Source organism: Rhincodon typus, chromosome 34 (genome assembly GCF_021869965.1).
Source record: "Rhincodon typus isolate 14 chromosome 34, sRhiTyp1.1, whole genome shotgun sequence".
In the NCBI taxonomy this organism is placed as follows: Eukaryota; Metazoa; Chordata; class Chondrichthyes; order Orectolobiformes; family Rhincodontidae; genus Rhincodon; species Rhincodon typus.
The window spans coordinates 12,175,936-12,193,771 of NC_063365.1; the positions used below are offsets into that span (position 1 = coordinate 12,175,936).

The 17,836-nt window shown below is 36.8% G+C and overlaps 1 protein-coding gene across 4 annotated transcripts in view; it reads right to left on the reverse strand.

The window, feature by feature from the left end:
- Nucleotides 1-17,836, reverse strand: part of LOC109936756 (adenosine kinase) — a 503,574-nt gene that overhangs the window by 24,552 nt on the left and 461,186 nt on the right. For all 4 annotated transcript variants that reach the window (XM_048616272.1, XM_048616270.1, XM_048616269.1 and 1 more), the window contains exons 8-9: nucleotides 12,804-12,839; nucleotides 10,411-10,525 (exon numbers count right to left, since the gene is read on the reverse strand). In XM_048616272.1, coding sequence (XP_048472229.1) covers nucleotides 10,411-10,525; nucleotides 12,804-12,839 — 151 coding nt within the window. The remainder of the gene's footprint in view (nucleotides 1-10,410; nucleotides 10,526-12,803; nucleotides 12,840-17,836) is intronic.

A 17,836-nucleotide genomic window follows, 5' to 3' on the forward strand; every position in this document is an offset into this window, starting at 1 on the left:
CAAGCACAGGCAGGTGGGACTAGTTTAGTCTGGGAGCATGGTTGGCATGGATTGGTTGGACCAAAGGGTCTGTATCCATGCTGTATGACTTTATCACTAGTCCCTCTTACATGCCAGAAGAAGCACATGCAATGTAGCCCTGTGAAGTATCAGATATTTTACTAAATCCTTTCAGTGCAATTTAATGCCATAGGTCTATTGCGTTTTGGATCTCAAAATAACATTTGAGATACAGCATGTTCAAATTACATATATGCATTCAAAACCAATGTCAACATAAACTAGACACAAGTAGTTCTGCAATTGAACCAATTTGGCTTTATTTTAAGAATGAAATGAGATTAAACTGCCTCCTTTGTTTTACCTGTAACATTGGTCAACTCAAAACACAGTACTTAATTCCCCAAATCAAGCTGTGTAGTTAATCTGTTTTATTACCAGCAACTGGGCTCAGAGTTTTTGTACATAGATGTACAAAATATGTGCAAGAGCAAAAATATACATTATTTTACTTGGAACCAAGCACCCCCCTCAGTTATGACCTTTAATAACATAATAGCTGGGAAACTCTATCCAATACATGTTTTGGAGCTCAAAGTCTTGGTATGTCCAAGCAAAAGCGCCTATATTTCATTAATACCAAGGCCGTACTTTTAGACTTAAAGGACTCCCAATACAGTCAGCCTGTTAGCATTTTCCACATTGTCTGCTACTTGGATTAGTTCAAGGTTAATGTCGATAATGGTCTATAACATTTAATTTTCTAGTACAACTGCTTGAATCAGTGCTCAATTCCTCCTTTTCTTTTGCCAGCTCAGATCCAGAAAATGGAACATTACATGGCTTCTCAATCCACTAATTTCCTCTAATTAATTTGTGGTGTTAAATTCTCAACATCAATACCACTTTATGGCATTAGGAAAATCTTGTGTCCTTTTATTCTGCGCTTTGAGTTTCACAGTACAGACCCAACCTTAAAAAGCATTGTTAACTGCCTTTTCTACTAAGAAATTCAATGCAAAAGTTTGGGAAAATTAACTATCCTCTTCTGCATTCAGCACTATATTTGAGTTATTTGGAGAAGTACTGGAATTGCAGCAGTACTTTTCATAATAGGTTATTTTAATGTAATACGAATTAAATTTCAACTATGCTATTATATATTGTTCTCTCCCTAAAGATATTGCTATTGTAAAGAATTTTAAAAATATGTTCAGACAATGTTTCACTTTACCAGCAAGTCATTTCTAGGAAACTGCAGTCTCCTCAATACATTTCAAACAGCATACCAGACAACAACCAAAGAAAAATCAAATGTGATTACTGCTATTAAGTATACAAAGAAGCTTACTATGCAGCCAAATATGGGAAGCTGGGTACCAGAAAATGCATAAATATTCTAACATTTCAAGCAAATAATTGCAACATTATTTCCTGTAAAGGCTAATTCTACTATGATCCAACAAACCAGGAATCTTCTTTTTGAGCAATCAGGTGACTGTACCAATTTCAGTGTTGCGATTGATACGCAGAATTATGCCTAAATTATTGGTATTAATTACTGCTCGTTGGTCCCTAGAGACGATGTAACCATGGCTTCTTATTGTGAGCACAGCATTAGCCCTAGAGAAAATGGGCCTGAAAATGTTCTTTTTAATTGGTGCAGATCACCACTGAGAACAGGCCAGGATTCACCACAGAGCTCAGCAAAATCTTGACATGCATTTAAGATTTGAGCAAAGATTCATAGCTCGGGTTGTGGGTGAGGTTGTTGACTTGCTCGCTGAGCTGGCTTGTTTTCGTTCAGTCGTTTCATTACCATGTTAGAATAATAGAATCCCTACAGTGTGGAAATAGGCCATTCAGCCCAACAAATCCACACCGCCCCTCCGAACAGCATCCCACCCAGACTCATTCCCTGGACACTATGGGCAATTTAGCATGGCCAATCCACCTAGCCTGCACATCTGGGGACTGTGGGAGGAAACCGGAGCACCTGGAGGAAATCCACGCAGACATGGGGAGGATGTGCAAACTCTACACAGACAGTCGCCAGAGGATAGAATTGAACCCAGGTCCCTTGCGGTGTGAGGCAGCAGTGCTAACCATTGAGCCACCATGCTGCCAGGTGACATCATCCAGTCAAAACCGGAAATGACACTACTCACCATAACGGACTGGACAGTATAAATTCCAAGCAGAGTAGAACAACATAACTTCATTGGAGGCCTCACTGATGACGTTACCTAGCATGGTGATGAAACGTCTGAACAAAAACAAGCCAGCTCGGCAAGCAAGTCAACAACCTCTTGATATGCATTTTGCAAAGTCCAGTTAAGAAGCAGATTCCAGTCAGCTTCTGATCTGGAGGCATTTGAAAATACAGCATATAAGGCAACAATCAAGCCTGTTGTAAATGTATCAATGCAAGGTCTTCATTGTAGCTATGTCCTTCAATCTTATTTTCATTTGTATCCTATTACAAGTCCTTTTTAAAAGTACTTAACCACCTCTGTATAAAATTTTACATATAAACAGGCTAAAAGCATTACAAGTTCTAAGTACTCCAGAAAACAATGCTTCCAAATTCCTCTTTGCTGGGCATCAATTGCAATGTATTGACTTTGTAGATTATAGAAAGAAGGATATTGTTGAGTAAAATGGTGAATGATACAGTGTTCATGATGCGTTGAGAACAAGCTTAGAATAGCATATTTTTAATGTGGATAAAAGGTACTTTATGCGCAGAGAATTGGAGGAACCACCATGTATGGATCCTTATAAAGAAACTGACAACACAATAAATATTTCTGGAAGTACTGCTACATTGATAGAAACATTAGAATACAGAAAATAGGAGTAGGCCATTTGGCGAACAAGTCCACAGAGTCATTCAATATGATCTTGGCTGAGTCTTGACCTCAACGCATGCTCCCATTTTCTCCCCAGACCCTTTGACACTTTTAGCCTTGAGAAATTTACTTCATTCTTAAATATATTCAGTAACTTGGCCTCCACAGCCTTCTGTGAGAGAATTCCACAGGTTCACCATTGTAAAGCTCACATTTCTTTCGGACTTTGGAGCAAAATAAGAAAAGATACCAAGGAGACAGTATATAAAAATATTTGCACTTTTACTGGAGCACCGAGTTGTATACATGATGTTACTTTTTCCTAGAGAATTGAGAGCGAACAACATTGTCACGTCAGCAAAGAACTAAAAGGAATTAGAATAAATTAAAAGAAAACAACTCATCAACTCCTGTGGTCTGGATAGATGCAATTGAACTGATTTTCCTTGATCGTTTTTCTTTTTCCTCCCTTAAAATCCATGTTTTACCTGTTCTTTGTGGATATCTGACTGCATGTGAGACACAAGTTAAAAGGGGTAGAATTTAAGTTATAAGAGTTATTGGTAATGCATGTTTCCTTCCTGTCATTGGTTAAAAACAATCTGTTTGCAACAAATAGCTTTTTTTTTCCCCTGTTAAGTACAGAAACGTGATGAGCATTTTCTTTTAATGAGTTTGTCAGTCAGCTAAATTGAGGATTTTGGATTGTTTGATGTAATTTTTTAAAAACTTGTGATGAATTGGCCAACAGTGGGAATTATTTTACTGTACACTTAGCCCATTGAGTTGTGATTTCACTCTGTGGTAATTTCTCATCATCTTAGTATGAGACCATGACCCCTTTTACTGCCACCTCAACTCCCCCATCTCCCCAGGAAATATAATACTGTATCCAGTCTGTCCAACCTTCCTGTGTATTTCAATCAGATCACCTCTCATTCTTCTGAACTCCAGTGAATACAGGCCCAGTCAACCCAATCTCTCCTCATATGACAAATCTGCTATCCCAAGTATCAGTCTGATGAAGATAACGGAGTGTGGAGCTGGACGAACACAGCAGTCCAGGCAGCATCAGAGGAACAGGAAAGTTGACGTTTCGGGTCGGGATCCTTCTTCAGAAGGGATCCCGACCTGGAAAAGTCAAGTTTCCTATTCCTCTGATGCTGCCTGGCCTGCTGTGTTCTTCCAGCTCCACAGTGTTATCTCTGACTCTAGCATCCGCAGTTCTTGCTCTTTCTGTCTGATGAACCTTTGTTGCAATCCCTCTATGACATGTATTCATTTTTTTTAGTAAGGAGACCAAAACTGCACACAAAACTTCATGTGTGGTATCACCAAGGCCCTGTACAGCAGAAGCAAAGCTTGCTTACCGTGGTACTTGAAGTCTCTTGCTATGAAGGACAGCATATCATTTGGCTTCCTAACTGCTTGCCAATGAAATACAATTAAGACTAAGATAACTAGGGTTCAATGGTACTTGTGGTAAAATCTGGTGAGGCAGACTGTTTTAAATATGCATACGTAAACATAGATTGCTTCATTACAGTCATTATTCATTTTGGAGATATGTAGGTAACAGTGGATACAAATGATATTTTTAATGGTTCTTATCAATTGTGATGCCTTACTGGCAGGCATGCCGAGTCTTTCAAAACATGTACTTGACAAGCTTCTGAGAGCAGATGGTATTAGGAAACTGGTGCTACGAGTTGGAGATGCTAACAACCAGTTACTTCTGCTCAATTGTCTGGAGAAATTACAGAACATTTACATAAGGTCTTATTTGAAAGTGGACACAGTTTAGTTCTTCTAAAGCTGCATTACCAGGAACTTGGAGATAAGTGGATGAGAATGCATTATTTGGAGTTTTGGGAGAGCATTGGGAGGTGTATGATATGTTCTCACCCTTGCCAGCCATGTGATTGCTTTGGACAGATTATGCTACCTTTTAATTTGATGTAAAACATTTGGAAATTCTCATATGACTTACACTTGTGAATATATTCTCCTTGCAGATTCCACACTGCAACTATTCCAGAACTAAAGCTTTAGGTAGTATGCATCTGAATATCTGTAGTTCACCGGACATTCCTCTAGTGTGTCCTTCTGAAATTACAAGCTTTTTTCTAGATTCTTAAGCAGTACTGATTGCCAGATAATCTTGGTTTCAGTCATACTGCCATCCTTGATTCATAGCTTTCCTTATATAGGTGTACAATGGTAACAACTTCACCAGCAAGACCAAGACCTAAAAGTACCCGCTGGATAATGGTACTGAAGGTGCACAAAGCATCAAAAAAAAAATGCATGTTATTTTTCTGCATAACCACGTAAGGTTGGTGAAACAGACAAAACTGAAGACAGCAGAAAAAGGTTTCCTTATTTCTCCAAATGTTTAATTGCATTTGTTACCAGAATCACAGTAAAATTTCAACTGTATTGGGTGAAAATGAAATCCTGTGGAACATGCAGTAGTACTGACTCTGAAACCTTATTTCCATGAAAAAGACTTCCCAGTTTATATTTCACTGAATTTAGGTTACTCATTATGATACAATTATAGTGCTGCATATCATATTTTTTCTTATCCATGCTATTATTCTCCTTTTGCTAGGGGGACTGTGGTATTTTTCCATTGTTAATACTGTCCTCCACTTGCTTGTTGACACAAATCTCAGTTATTATCTGCTCTCAAACTCACCAAGGGCTACGGAATTCAAGGAACCTCCAAAAAAGTAAGCCATGAGATTTGAGCAATGAGACAAGGGCATTCAAAGTCAAAAGGGATATACATAAAATGGACTAAACTGAACAAACTCAGAGGATAAATGGCCACGTTCTGGATTGAAGGCATTCATACATTTTAAGAGTGTTTGAGGAAAGGTGGCAAATATTTAAAAATTAATTGAACAGGAGGAAGAAACTGATAAATAAAATGGAAAATAAATGAGAAAATAAAGCAGTGAGAAACATAAGCACTATACAGAAAAATTAGAGAGAATGTTGTGACGGGTTGGGGGGATGGTTACAATGTTACAGAAGAAGCTGGCCATTTAGGCTGAAGATAAAGAGGAACTTCTTCACTTCGGAATCCTTATCCTAGACAACTGTGTAGGTTTAGTCATTGAGTACATTCAAGAGATATGGATACAGTTCTAAAAATTGAAGATAACAGGTTTTACGGGGATAGTGCAGGACTATGCAGTTAAATTGAAGATCAGCCATGATCTAACTGAATGGTGGAATTAGCTTGAGGCAAAATTGCTCACTCCTGCTTCTGATTTTTATTCTCCTTTGAAACAGAATGTAAAGTAGTATATTTTGGTATAGAATAAGGAGGTGTCATAAGGTGACACATCCCTATTCAATAAATCTATTGAAAAACAGATCAGAAAAGGATTGATCATTTGGGCCTATTTTCTCTGGAAAAGAGTTTGAGGGGTAACCTAATAGTCATTGATCTTAAAGAGAGTCATAGTGGCATTGAAATTTTAACTCTTTCCCTCTCCCCAGATGCTGTCAGACCAATATTTGATACAATACTCCAGATGTAGCCTCGCCAATGTCCCGCATAGCTTATGCATGACAACTCAAATCTTGTATTCAATCCTCCAACTCAACACACTATGTAACATTCTATCAGCTTTCATAATTACTAGCTGTACCTCCTTACTAATCTTTTGGGATCCAAGCAATAGGTCACCTAGATCCCACTGCGTTTCACTGCTCTGCAATGTCTCACCATTTAGATAATATGTCCATTTCAGCAGGAAGAAGAAAATAAAAACAATTTCATATTTTCTCACTTTATATATCATTTGCCAGATCCTTGCCCATTCATTCAAACAATCGACATCCTTCTGCAACATCCTTAGGTCCCCTTCACAACTTGCTTTCCTAACTGTCCTGGAGCCATCAGCAAATGTAGCAACCGTACCTTCAGGCCCTTCAAGTTGTTTGTACAAATTATTAAAATAACATGAGGCCCCAACACTGATCCCTACGGCGTATCGTTTGTTAGAATTTTGCCAACCAGAAAATGACCCATTTTCGCCTATCATCTATTAGCCAGTTGGTCTATCCATGCCAAAAAGCCATGAGGTCTTAGTTTCTACAATAAGCTTTGATACAGCACTTTATCAAATGCCTTCTCTAAATCAAAATACAGTACATCTCCCAGTTCCCCTTTAATAAAAACCGAAAGAACTGCGCATGCTATAAATCAGGAACAAAAGCAAAGTGGCTGGAAAAGCTCAGCAGGTCTGATCGCATCTGTGAAGGAAAAAAAAAGTTAACATTTTGGGTCTGGTGACCCTTCCTCAGAACATTGTTTTTGTCCCAGTTCCCCTTTATTTGTTATTCTTCAAAGAATTCCAAGATTTGGTCAAACATGATTGTCGTATTATAATATAATTCATGGTGTCTTTAACAGCTCCCAATGACAAATGTTTAGATAACTGGCTAGTAAGTTTCCTGCTTTCTGTCTCCCTCTCTTTTTGAGTCAAAGAGCTCCATTCACTTTTGTCCAATCTAACTGAACGTTTTCCAAATCAAGGTAAGGATGGAAAATCAATACCAATGCATCAACTAGCTACCCATTTTTTTCAAGATACCAGAATGACGATTTTATTTTAATTTTACAAGGATCTATAATATCCTTTGCATCTGCGATTCCTAAGACAAGCGTCTTATTAATATGGCCAAGATACCCTTAGATTCGAGATTGGAAAACTGGGTTTCATTAGCACTTTTGATCTAACTCCTGTTAGAAATGCATAATAGAATACGTTAGATGTATGATTTTGCCTATTCAATTCCCATGCCATTGGATAACTTTTCAACACTCACCATTAATGCTCATGCAAGAATAATTAGTGTTTTGGTCAAGGTACCAGACAACAACAGGTGTGACAGCACTGTGCTTTTAAGAGAGGCGTGTTCTGTCCTGTTTCTCCTGTACAGAGGTGTTGCCAGAGTGATGTCGCCACAGCGATGCGGCAATGTCTCATCTAGACAGTCAGTTGGTAAACAGCTTGGAGTTATCCCTGGGTGTATTTTTTTTAAATTAGACAAAACAAAGATGAGGCGGTGGGGCCTGGGCTCACACAGACCCTGGAAGATTTTTAGTTTTGCTTTCAGTTAGTGAGAAGGTTTCAGCTCGCTGGCAGTGGAACTAACAACTAGAATTCTCTCTCTACTGCTAGAGTAGAAAGATGGTACATGAGTAAAACACCAGTTTTGCCGAGGGTGTGTTTATGGTTGCTGCCTATGTTGTAACGATTGATGATTACTGGTTAAATCATATTATCTTGTAAAGTATTGCCAGCTCTTTTTGTTTATATTTTAATTATGTTCTAAGAATAAAAAGTGTGTTTTGTTTAAAGCTTAGTGGTAGACCAATCCGATCAGATCTGGAACGCAGGGATTTACACTTGCCTTAAAAAAAAATAAGTTAAGGTCCTCAGTATGTTTTGGTGAGGTTTTGATCTGGTACATAACACATATTTGTGAAATAATATCCCAAATAAATGGTCAATATTTTCACAGGACTTGTAATATCGGGCAAACTGGGACTTTGATCCCTTAACATTTAATGCAATTAAACACAGAAGTCTCTTGCCACCTATGTTTCAGTTGAAATGTTATCATGAAAACAAAATTTCCAAATACTTTTCTCTAATTGCCTACACTTATACAGTTATTATGCATTTTGTGCAAATTTATGAATTAGAATGTAGAATTCAATCTCAGTGCTGTTGATTTTATTAAAATAACAGGTGGATAAAAGTAATCTGTATCCTTCCTGAACTCTTACACATACTTTTCCCTCGTTCTTTACCTTTCCTAGCCTGAAAACAGTGGTTCTGTTTATTGACATGGCTTTGAGTATAGATATAGTAGCATCCTTGAGGCTTGATCAAGCACTGACTCTTCATATATGACCCTGATAGTGAGTGTAGAGCAACAGCCATCAAGATATTTTGGCTGTGAAAGGCGTAACACTAACAGCTATTTTCTCCATAACATCCACTTGAAATACTACTGGATGGTGATTGGGAGCAGGAAAAAATGAACAAAGTTCCCAATCTCTCCCAAGGGTATGGTATGAACTTCAAGAATAGAACAAAAAGTATATCCCCATTTGTGGGGAAACCCAAAACTAGAGGCTACCAAAGAAGATAAGCTCCATGAAATTAAATGGGGAATTCAAAAAAATGTATTTTCCCAGACAGTGCTGAGAATGTGGAACACACTATCACAGGGATCGTTTAAGGTAAATAGAATAGATGGGAGGTTGGTGAAGCATATGAGGAAGAGAATAGAAGATTATGCTGCTAAGAGTTAACTGAGAAGGATGGAAGGTCAAATGGTGCATAAATGGCAGCATGGACTTAGTGAGTCAATTGGGCCTATTTCTGTGCAGTATATTTCATGCAATAGTTAGTTCAATACTGCCTTTGATCAAAATTTGACCTTACTTGTGTGTATGGCTCACAGAAACAGTCAAAGTAAAATATACTTCATTATGAATTACTGTTAAAGTTACTATATAAACTATAACAAATTAGGAAGTGATTTCAATGTGAAAAGAATAAATAATTATATGTACATTCAGTGCTTGTCAAAGAGACCAAAATTAACCTTATGCTAGAAATGAATATTTGCTGTTTTGATGTCCATCAAATATCTGTCACATACTCTATTTGATTGAATCTTGATGACCTTAACATTTAAAAATTACATTTCACGCACTTCAGCAAAAAGGCATAAATGGCATATTGTTGTGGTTTAATAGTTTGGCATTGTTAAGCTGTACAAAAAAGGCATTTTATTTCATCCACATGGCTGTATAAATCCTGTAACTTTTCTAGCGATCATTTATTAGCCATCTATACTGTAAGGTTTAGAGCACAATGAGCCTAATTACTGATATAATAAGTGTGTTAGTTATGCCCTGTGTGGTTCTGTGGTATCACTAGATGCTAAATTAAAGACAACTCTCTTCTTCTTGTGTTCATTAAACGGTTTAATGCCAGCAGGCAAGGAAGTCTGCAGTAAAATGTAAAAAAAATGAGTAAATTGGCATCTCTTTTGAGATTTGCCCTATGGGCCAAGCATTTTTATGTCCTTAATCATTATTAAATGACTTAACATGACACTTTGAGCCAAGAGAATGATTGCACCCCTATGCATGTATGAATTACAGACAAAATGAAGGATCACGCAGTATTAGAAAGGTGCCTTTGGGAAAAGAAAATCTCTAATTCCATTTTATTATTGACATCCATTTTGCTGTTGTGAATTAAAAAAAAAGATTGAAGCAATGGAGTTCCATTTCTGTTCAAAAACAAAGCTTCTCCTGAGGCACTGCAATTCTTTAAACATTAATCATTTCTGTTTTTGTTACTGTGTGTTTGACACTGCCACATTCCTGTTTCTCTCCACTTCACATTTAACATTCTTGTGATGGGAGGTTAACCCAAAAATTGAACATTTTGTTCAGGAGCAACAAATGAAAATACATGAGGGAGGCATTATTTACCAGCATCAAGTTTACCTGTGGCCATAATAGTGTCTTCTTTGCCTTGTGTGAAAACTATAACACGCTGTCGCTTTTCATTCACTTTTGGCAAACCCTGAGCTTTCTTGGCAATTTCTTTAATATCTTCTGTCTATTGGCAGAAAAGCAAATTGGGTCATGTAATCATTTTATGCAGGCACGTTTGGACTAATTTAGGAACTTAATCTGGTCTTTATTTGTTACAACAGTTAGTATAAAAACTATAAGTATAAAAACTATAAATACAAATAGTGTACATTGATTAGCATATTAATAAATTTAATAAGAATATACAGTGTATGCATAACAGTTCACGATTACATAAGCAGTTCACATTTCATTACTAGCATGTTTTAAAAGGTAATTTCTGTTACTTCGAGAATTAGGTGACTATTATTTTACCATCAAGTTGCCCGAGCAATTTATGAAATGACATGTTGCCCAATCATCCAATTATCATAGATCATTTGCTATTTTTCCTAAATCTTTTTCTACTTTCCTCTTTCACCTTCAGAGCATAATTTTCCTTCAGATATGGTCTACATTTTAAAAAACTGGGAACATTTTTTTCTAAAATAAAAAAGCAGGATCTTTTGTGCAGAATTTTTTTCTCCAATCAGAAGACAGGACTCTTCTACAAAATGTCCTCAATGCGGATGCCAAATTCAAATAATAATTGAGGGAGATTAAATCCTGGGCCCTAACAATTGACACACTGACAGATTGTTAAATATTTACTGTTGAAGCCACCAAAATTGGAGTTAAATAATATATTGTAGAATACAACCTGTTCAAACAAAAATTGCATTTTAACATTTTTTCCAGAAATCAGGCAATAATCTTCTCATTTATTGTATTAGACTGCTGCTTTCAGCAGGAACATAAAAGCCTTCAAGTAATAAGTGTGATGTATGAATCAATAATCCTACCAAACAATTTCAGTCATAATTTATTTTACTGTGATCTTGCATTAGTATTATATAGTTAGACAGAATTTTTGTGCCAATTTTCAGCAGCCAAGCATCATAGCTATCTGACATATGACAAACGTCAACTAGTATTTTCCACCTGAAGTAGATCATTTGAGACAATTGGTGTTTGACACTACATCAGCTGCCAAATGTGTACTTTCATGTAGAATTGTACTCAGTTGAATGACTATAAATTTAATTATTATACAAAGCAAGATAGGGTGAACATTTCTATAACTGCAAATGCTTCAAATCCTGTGCATATATAGCAGCGATAATAACCTGCTAAACATCAATTCTTCTATGTAACATTCAAATTTGTAACATAGACTGGACAGAGAAGCCACATAAACATACTTCTTTAGAAGTATCATTCCCAAAGGCAGCCTTACAGAGAGGAGCCATTGTACAGTAAAATTAGAAAAAATTTCCAAACACACATGTTCTTAATTAAGGTAACATATGAGGAAGGTAACATATCAGGAAGGTGACTGAAAGTGGCACTTTATTTATAAAGTGACAGCTATCGCATAAATATGATGACTTTGGCTTTAAAAAAACATGAAAATATGATAAATTAATATATCTCAGCCATAATTTTTAGGAAACTAGTTTAATATTACAAAATTATGTTCACCTGTGATCCAGTTTTGTGAATGGAATATTTTAGAAGATTATATCTGGTTAAATTATTTCCAATACTTATCTCAATCACAAACAATAGTAATTTAGAGGCTCACTAATCATTTGTTGTTTATTTTACCTTTGGCCCCTAACTAATCAAATTCATTATTGCATATGTTTTTCTACCTGCAGTTGTAAGTACCAGTACTAAAGGCTTTATTCAGATGAATGCCCAAAGTGACAAACAAAATTCACACCACTGAATGATTTCAGTCTAAGTAACTACCAAAAAAGCCGTTTGTCTCACTTTACAACATTATGCATTGAAAATTCTTTTGTGTATTCTTAGAGAACCATTTTCAGCCTTTCAGGTTCCTTTCAAGTAGGAAGTGAGTCATTGGTATTAACTTACTTCCGCTACAGTCTGCAGATTGCTTGGCTTGCAAAAGAGCCTTTACACAATAAAATTAAATGGAAGATGTTGCTATTTAATAGTTAAAATGACAGACACCTTATCTGCAAGGGAAGCCTCAACCAATGCCCAGCCTCTTAACTTCCCAAAAGCCTTTTCAAAATTCTGTGAATAACATCTGTAGGTGGTGTTGGGTACAGGCCTAGCACAGTGCGTCATACATCATGCTGGCAGAACAAAGAAATCAGGATGGCTGCCAGGTAACCATAGTAACAACTGCAAGGACTGAAGAGTATAATAGGGCATCAATCACTGTCTAAAGAACTTCATTATCAGCAAAATCTTTTAGGATCTGTTTAGTGCGCAACCGAGGGTCAACTCACCTCAAAGCCTTGCTCTCTAGCGAAAGTGGCAGCCTCCTGCAAAAGAAATGAGCAGTTAATTATAAAGTGCTGTCGAGACTGCTGAAAATAACACTACAATCTAGGTATACTGAGGCACCATTTATTGAAGCCAATTAATTTAACAAGGGCTCCACTGCTCAGCGAGAGTAAAGGTTTGTTTCTTTCACTTTTAAATATTTTGTTTCTTTCAAAAATGGTTTCAAGTAAAATACAGATTACATTATTAAAGCAGAATACAATTTCTTTATCCCAAACTGTACAGTTCCTTCAGAGCATGCTGACTGGTATAGAAGTTTGACTAGGGTAGCATATGTCAATATTTACATAAAGATTCAACTCAGTATAATGTTGAAACCATGATTGCAGTTAGCTGTTCTGACAATCAATTCCCAACACAATCCCACTTTGCAATTCCTGTCTTTTGGCATCTGTGGAAGTCAGCAAAATCAGGATTTAGACTTTTGCTCTTCAAGTAAGAGAAATATTTAAAACTCAGCTCAAACAGAAAAATGATCTCAAGTTCTCTCAAGTATTTGAACGATTTAAATAATGAGACCACATGTTGGGGAGTTCAAAACTGTGGATTTAGTCCTGAGATAGGAAGAAACTTCGTGGAGTAAACAAGAACCTAGACTGAAAAAGCAATTAACATAAACAGAAATTGCTCTTGAAACTCAGTATGTCTGACAGCATTTGTGGACAGAAGGCAGAGTTAACATTTCAAGTCCAATGACTCTTTTTAAGAAGAGATATACTGTGTTCTGAAGAAGAGTCATTGCACTCGAAACATTAACTCTGGTTTCTCGCCGCAGATGATGCCAGACCTGCTGTGTTTCTCCAGCAATTTCTATTTCACATTTCCAGCATCCGTAGTTCTTTGTTTTGTTGAAGTAATTAACATGTTTTGTGACCCAATGCATACACCAGGCATTTTTCCATGTTCCAGATACAATACTTTCAACTCTATAGATTTAAGAAATTTTTTTGAGCAAACACACTTTACTCTCCAAATTAGACATGAGCGTTTACTGCTTATTCTTTTCAACTAATTAAAAACTAACAGTATTCTGTTCGTTATGCAATTATACATGAGCAATTTAACACTGATTTGCTGTTAAGACCTCATTTAGTTGTAATAACCATTTCAACGCAGAATTAAAATCAACCCTTTATTCTATGCCAGGCCAATAAATAAAAGCCTCTTTTTTTTCCCTGGCAGTCAAACTTTCTCAATGAGTTGATGAAAGGTTGAAGTTTCAAACACATTGGCGTTCTCAGTCAGAAATGCTAGCAACAGAGAAATAAAAATGTCACATTGGAATCACAGGCTCTTCGACTGGGTGAAAACATACTTTGGGAGCAGATTACATGAAAATTTGGTTTGCATCTGGCAATGTAACCATGATATCAATATGGTTATGAAAGCACTAAGAAATGATTCCACTTCATAGTAACAACTTCATTTGCTCAGATCAACTTTTGCTCCAATTTTAAAAAGATCAGAAAATAAGTCGACCAAAAGGTTAAGTAATGAGATTACAAATGGACTAAACAGTCACGTGTCATAAATTACCATAGTTAGCAATATTGCAGTTGTTCTAAAAATTTCCAGAGAGTTCTGGCTCAGAAAAAGCTCAGTTTACCGTGTATGAAAACCCAAGCCAAAATTCTGTGGAAAGCTTATTATGCATCTTATAAATCCAAATGAAGTTACAGTTGCCTAATCCACCTCAGAATATACAGTTTCACGGAAAAGTAATTGCTGACATTAAGGTTTTACTGTTGTTGTTGATAACAGTTATGCTAACACTACCAGACCCAAAAAGGTATATTTATCATTGTTTGAGCTGAAAATTGAAGAAACTTCCATAAGATATCAAAGACCAACTGAAATCGGTTTCTTGTTTTAAAAAGCAAAAAAAAAGGTTTTCAAGGGTAATATGGGATGCATGTATGGAACGAACAGGCAGAGGAAGTGTTGGGGCTGGTACATTTACAACACTTAAAAGGCACATGGATGGTATATGACTAGGAAGGGTTTAAGAGGGACATGGGCCAAATGCTGGCAAATGGGACGAGATCAGTTTAGGCTGCCTGGTCGGTATAGATGAGCTGGACTTAAGGATCTGATTCCGTGCTGTATGACTATGATTTATATGACTATATAAATGTGGGTAATGCTACAAATGGAAGTAAGGAAATGAAAGATTTGTTGAATAAACACTTTCTTGCAGTCTCCACAGTACAGGAATAGGATGACATTCTTAACATTCTAAGGAAATTAATAATGAATCATAGATTGGAACTCATTCTGGTTAACACTAGCAAGGAAAATGCATTAGCAAAACTAATGACACAAAACTTGGACAAATCCCAAGATTTTAAAGGAAGTAGCTGAGGACATTGCAGATTTTTATCCAGTATTTTCCAAAGTTCTCTCATTTCAGAAATTGGCCCCTTAGATCAGAAAACTGTAAATGCAATGCCACTATTTAAGAAAGGCATAGAGAAACCAGGAGTTGATAGACTGATTAGTACAACATGTGTGTTGGGGAAGTCATTGGAATCTATAATCAAGGACTGAATGACTGAACATTTGGAGAAATTTGAGCTGATTAGAAATCCAACATGGATTTCTAAAGGGTAGGTGATACTTAATTCTGATATTAATTAGATTTTTGAGGAATTAATTGAAGTAGTGGACAGGAGAATGTTGACGGATGCTTTTATTTATTCTTGGGATAGGAGTATCTTTGGCAAGGCCAATACTTAATCTCCATCCTGACTTGTTAGAAAAGATGGTGGTGGGCTGCGTTCTTGGACTTCTGCAGTCTGTGTAGAGAAGGTAGTCCCGGAGTGTTGTCAGATAGGGAGTTTCAGAAATTGAGTCAGTGATGAAGAAGGGATAATAGGTATTTCCAAGTCAGGATAATGGGTGACTTGAAGGGGAACTTAGAGATAGTGTATGTTGTTTATGCTGACCTTCAGAAAGCTTCGAAAAAATTCCACATAAGAAATATAAGTTCCAATTAAAGCTCATGGAATTAAAGGCAAATTATTGACCTGGCTAGAAGATAACTTAGATGGTAGAAGACAGAGTAGGAATGAGACTGTATTTTTGAACTGGACGATGTCTGTGCTCGGGCCTTAATAATAAATGAATTAGATAATACAATGGACAGCCATATATGTAATTACACACATAGCATAAAACTAAAGTGATACCTACAGAATTAATAGGCAAAACTGTGGTAGAAAGATTTCAGTTCAGACATGCAAGAATAATTTGGCATCAAAAAGGCATAGATCAAGGTATTATTTACAAGGCAAACTTCTAACAACATTAGAGGCCCAGACAAATTTAGGTGGCTGTATCTGTAGATCATGAAAATGCAATAGTCAAGTACCAAAAACAATTAAGAATAGTGGGGACACATTCACTTTGGACAATTTGTATAGAAAAGATAGCAAATTTTGCAACAAAACCGTGGTTAGACATATAGAATATTATGTATACTGTACTTTAGAAATTACATACCGCATGATCACAGATGGAGTGCTGTATGGATTCATGAAAATATTACCAAGGCTCCAAGTGTTAAATTATGAGATATTTTTAGTTCTATGAATATTGGATAAAAATTAAGATTAATCTTTTTTGGAGATTGAAAGAAATTTATAGCATTGATCGAGAGAAACATTTTATTTTCATTGGTTATAGGACAAGGGGAGTTAATGTCAAACTCATGCTCGACCATTCAGAAGTTAAGAAATCTTCTTTACATAAAGCACACTAGAAACATGCAACTCTCTCCCATAACACAGCACAGGATGCTAGCTCAAATTTTTGGGACTGATAGATTTTACTGGACAGGGGTATTAAAGGGTAAGGAGCCAAGGCGGGTAAATGAATTACGACACACATCAGTCACAATCTCTCTGTAAAGCAGAAGTCTTGAGAATTTGAATGGTCTGCTCCTGTCCCTCTGTGCCAGAGTTCACCAATACAAAAGATACTGGAATCCAAGAAAACCAAATGCAACTAGATTTCTGAAGAAAGGTCTAGGCCCGAAATGTCAGCCTTCCTGCTCCTCTGATGCTGCTTGGCCTGCTGTGTTCATCCAGCTTTACACCTTGTTATCTCTATATTAAATTTCTGACCTACTTAAACATTTATATGGCTCATTGATTAGTTAGTTTAAAACATAGAAACGGAGACAACAGTTCTAAATTTGCAACAGTGTGTCAGGAGTACAAATCAAGGCTGAAGTCTAGGTAGAGAAGCACGAAAAGTAACGGCCCTAGTCAAGCTGTTCCAGTACATCTATAACACTGGCATCTATCCGACAATGTGGAACAACGTCCACATCTGTTCTGTGCACTAAAACATCTGTCTTGTTCTTGCTAACTTACCAAGCCAGTCCTAATCTTCTTGAAACTGCTTCACATCTTCTGCACAAGACACATTTCTGTTTGGCTTTGACCATCCTAACTTGGTACTATATTGTAATTCCTTTCTGATCACCAAGTCACATCATACTGCATGCAAACAGACCCTTCGGTCCAACTCATCCATGACAACCAAGTTTCCCAAACTGAACTAGTCCCGCTTTCCTTCCTTTGACCTATAGCCCTCTAAACCTTTCCTATTTGTGTACCTAATAGTCTTTTCAATATTGTAACGATACCTGCATCTACTACTTCCATTGGCATTCATTTCAGATATGCACCACCCACTGTGTGAAAAAGTTGCCTGTCAGGATCCTTTTAAATATTTCTCATCTCACCTAAAAAATATGCCTAGTTTTGAATTTTCCCAAGGGTAGGAGAAGATCTTTGCTATTCACCTTTTCTAAGCCCCTCATGATTTTATAAACCTCTCTCAGGTTACCCCTCAACCTCCTACACTCCAAAGAAAACAAGTCCCAGCCTTAGCAGCCTCTCCTGAAAACGCAAACTCTCCAGTCCTGGCAACATCCTGGGGTAAATCTTTTCTAACTCTCTCCAATTTA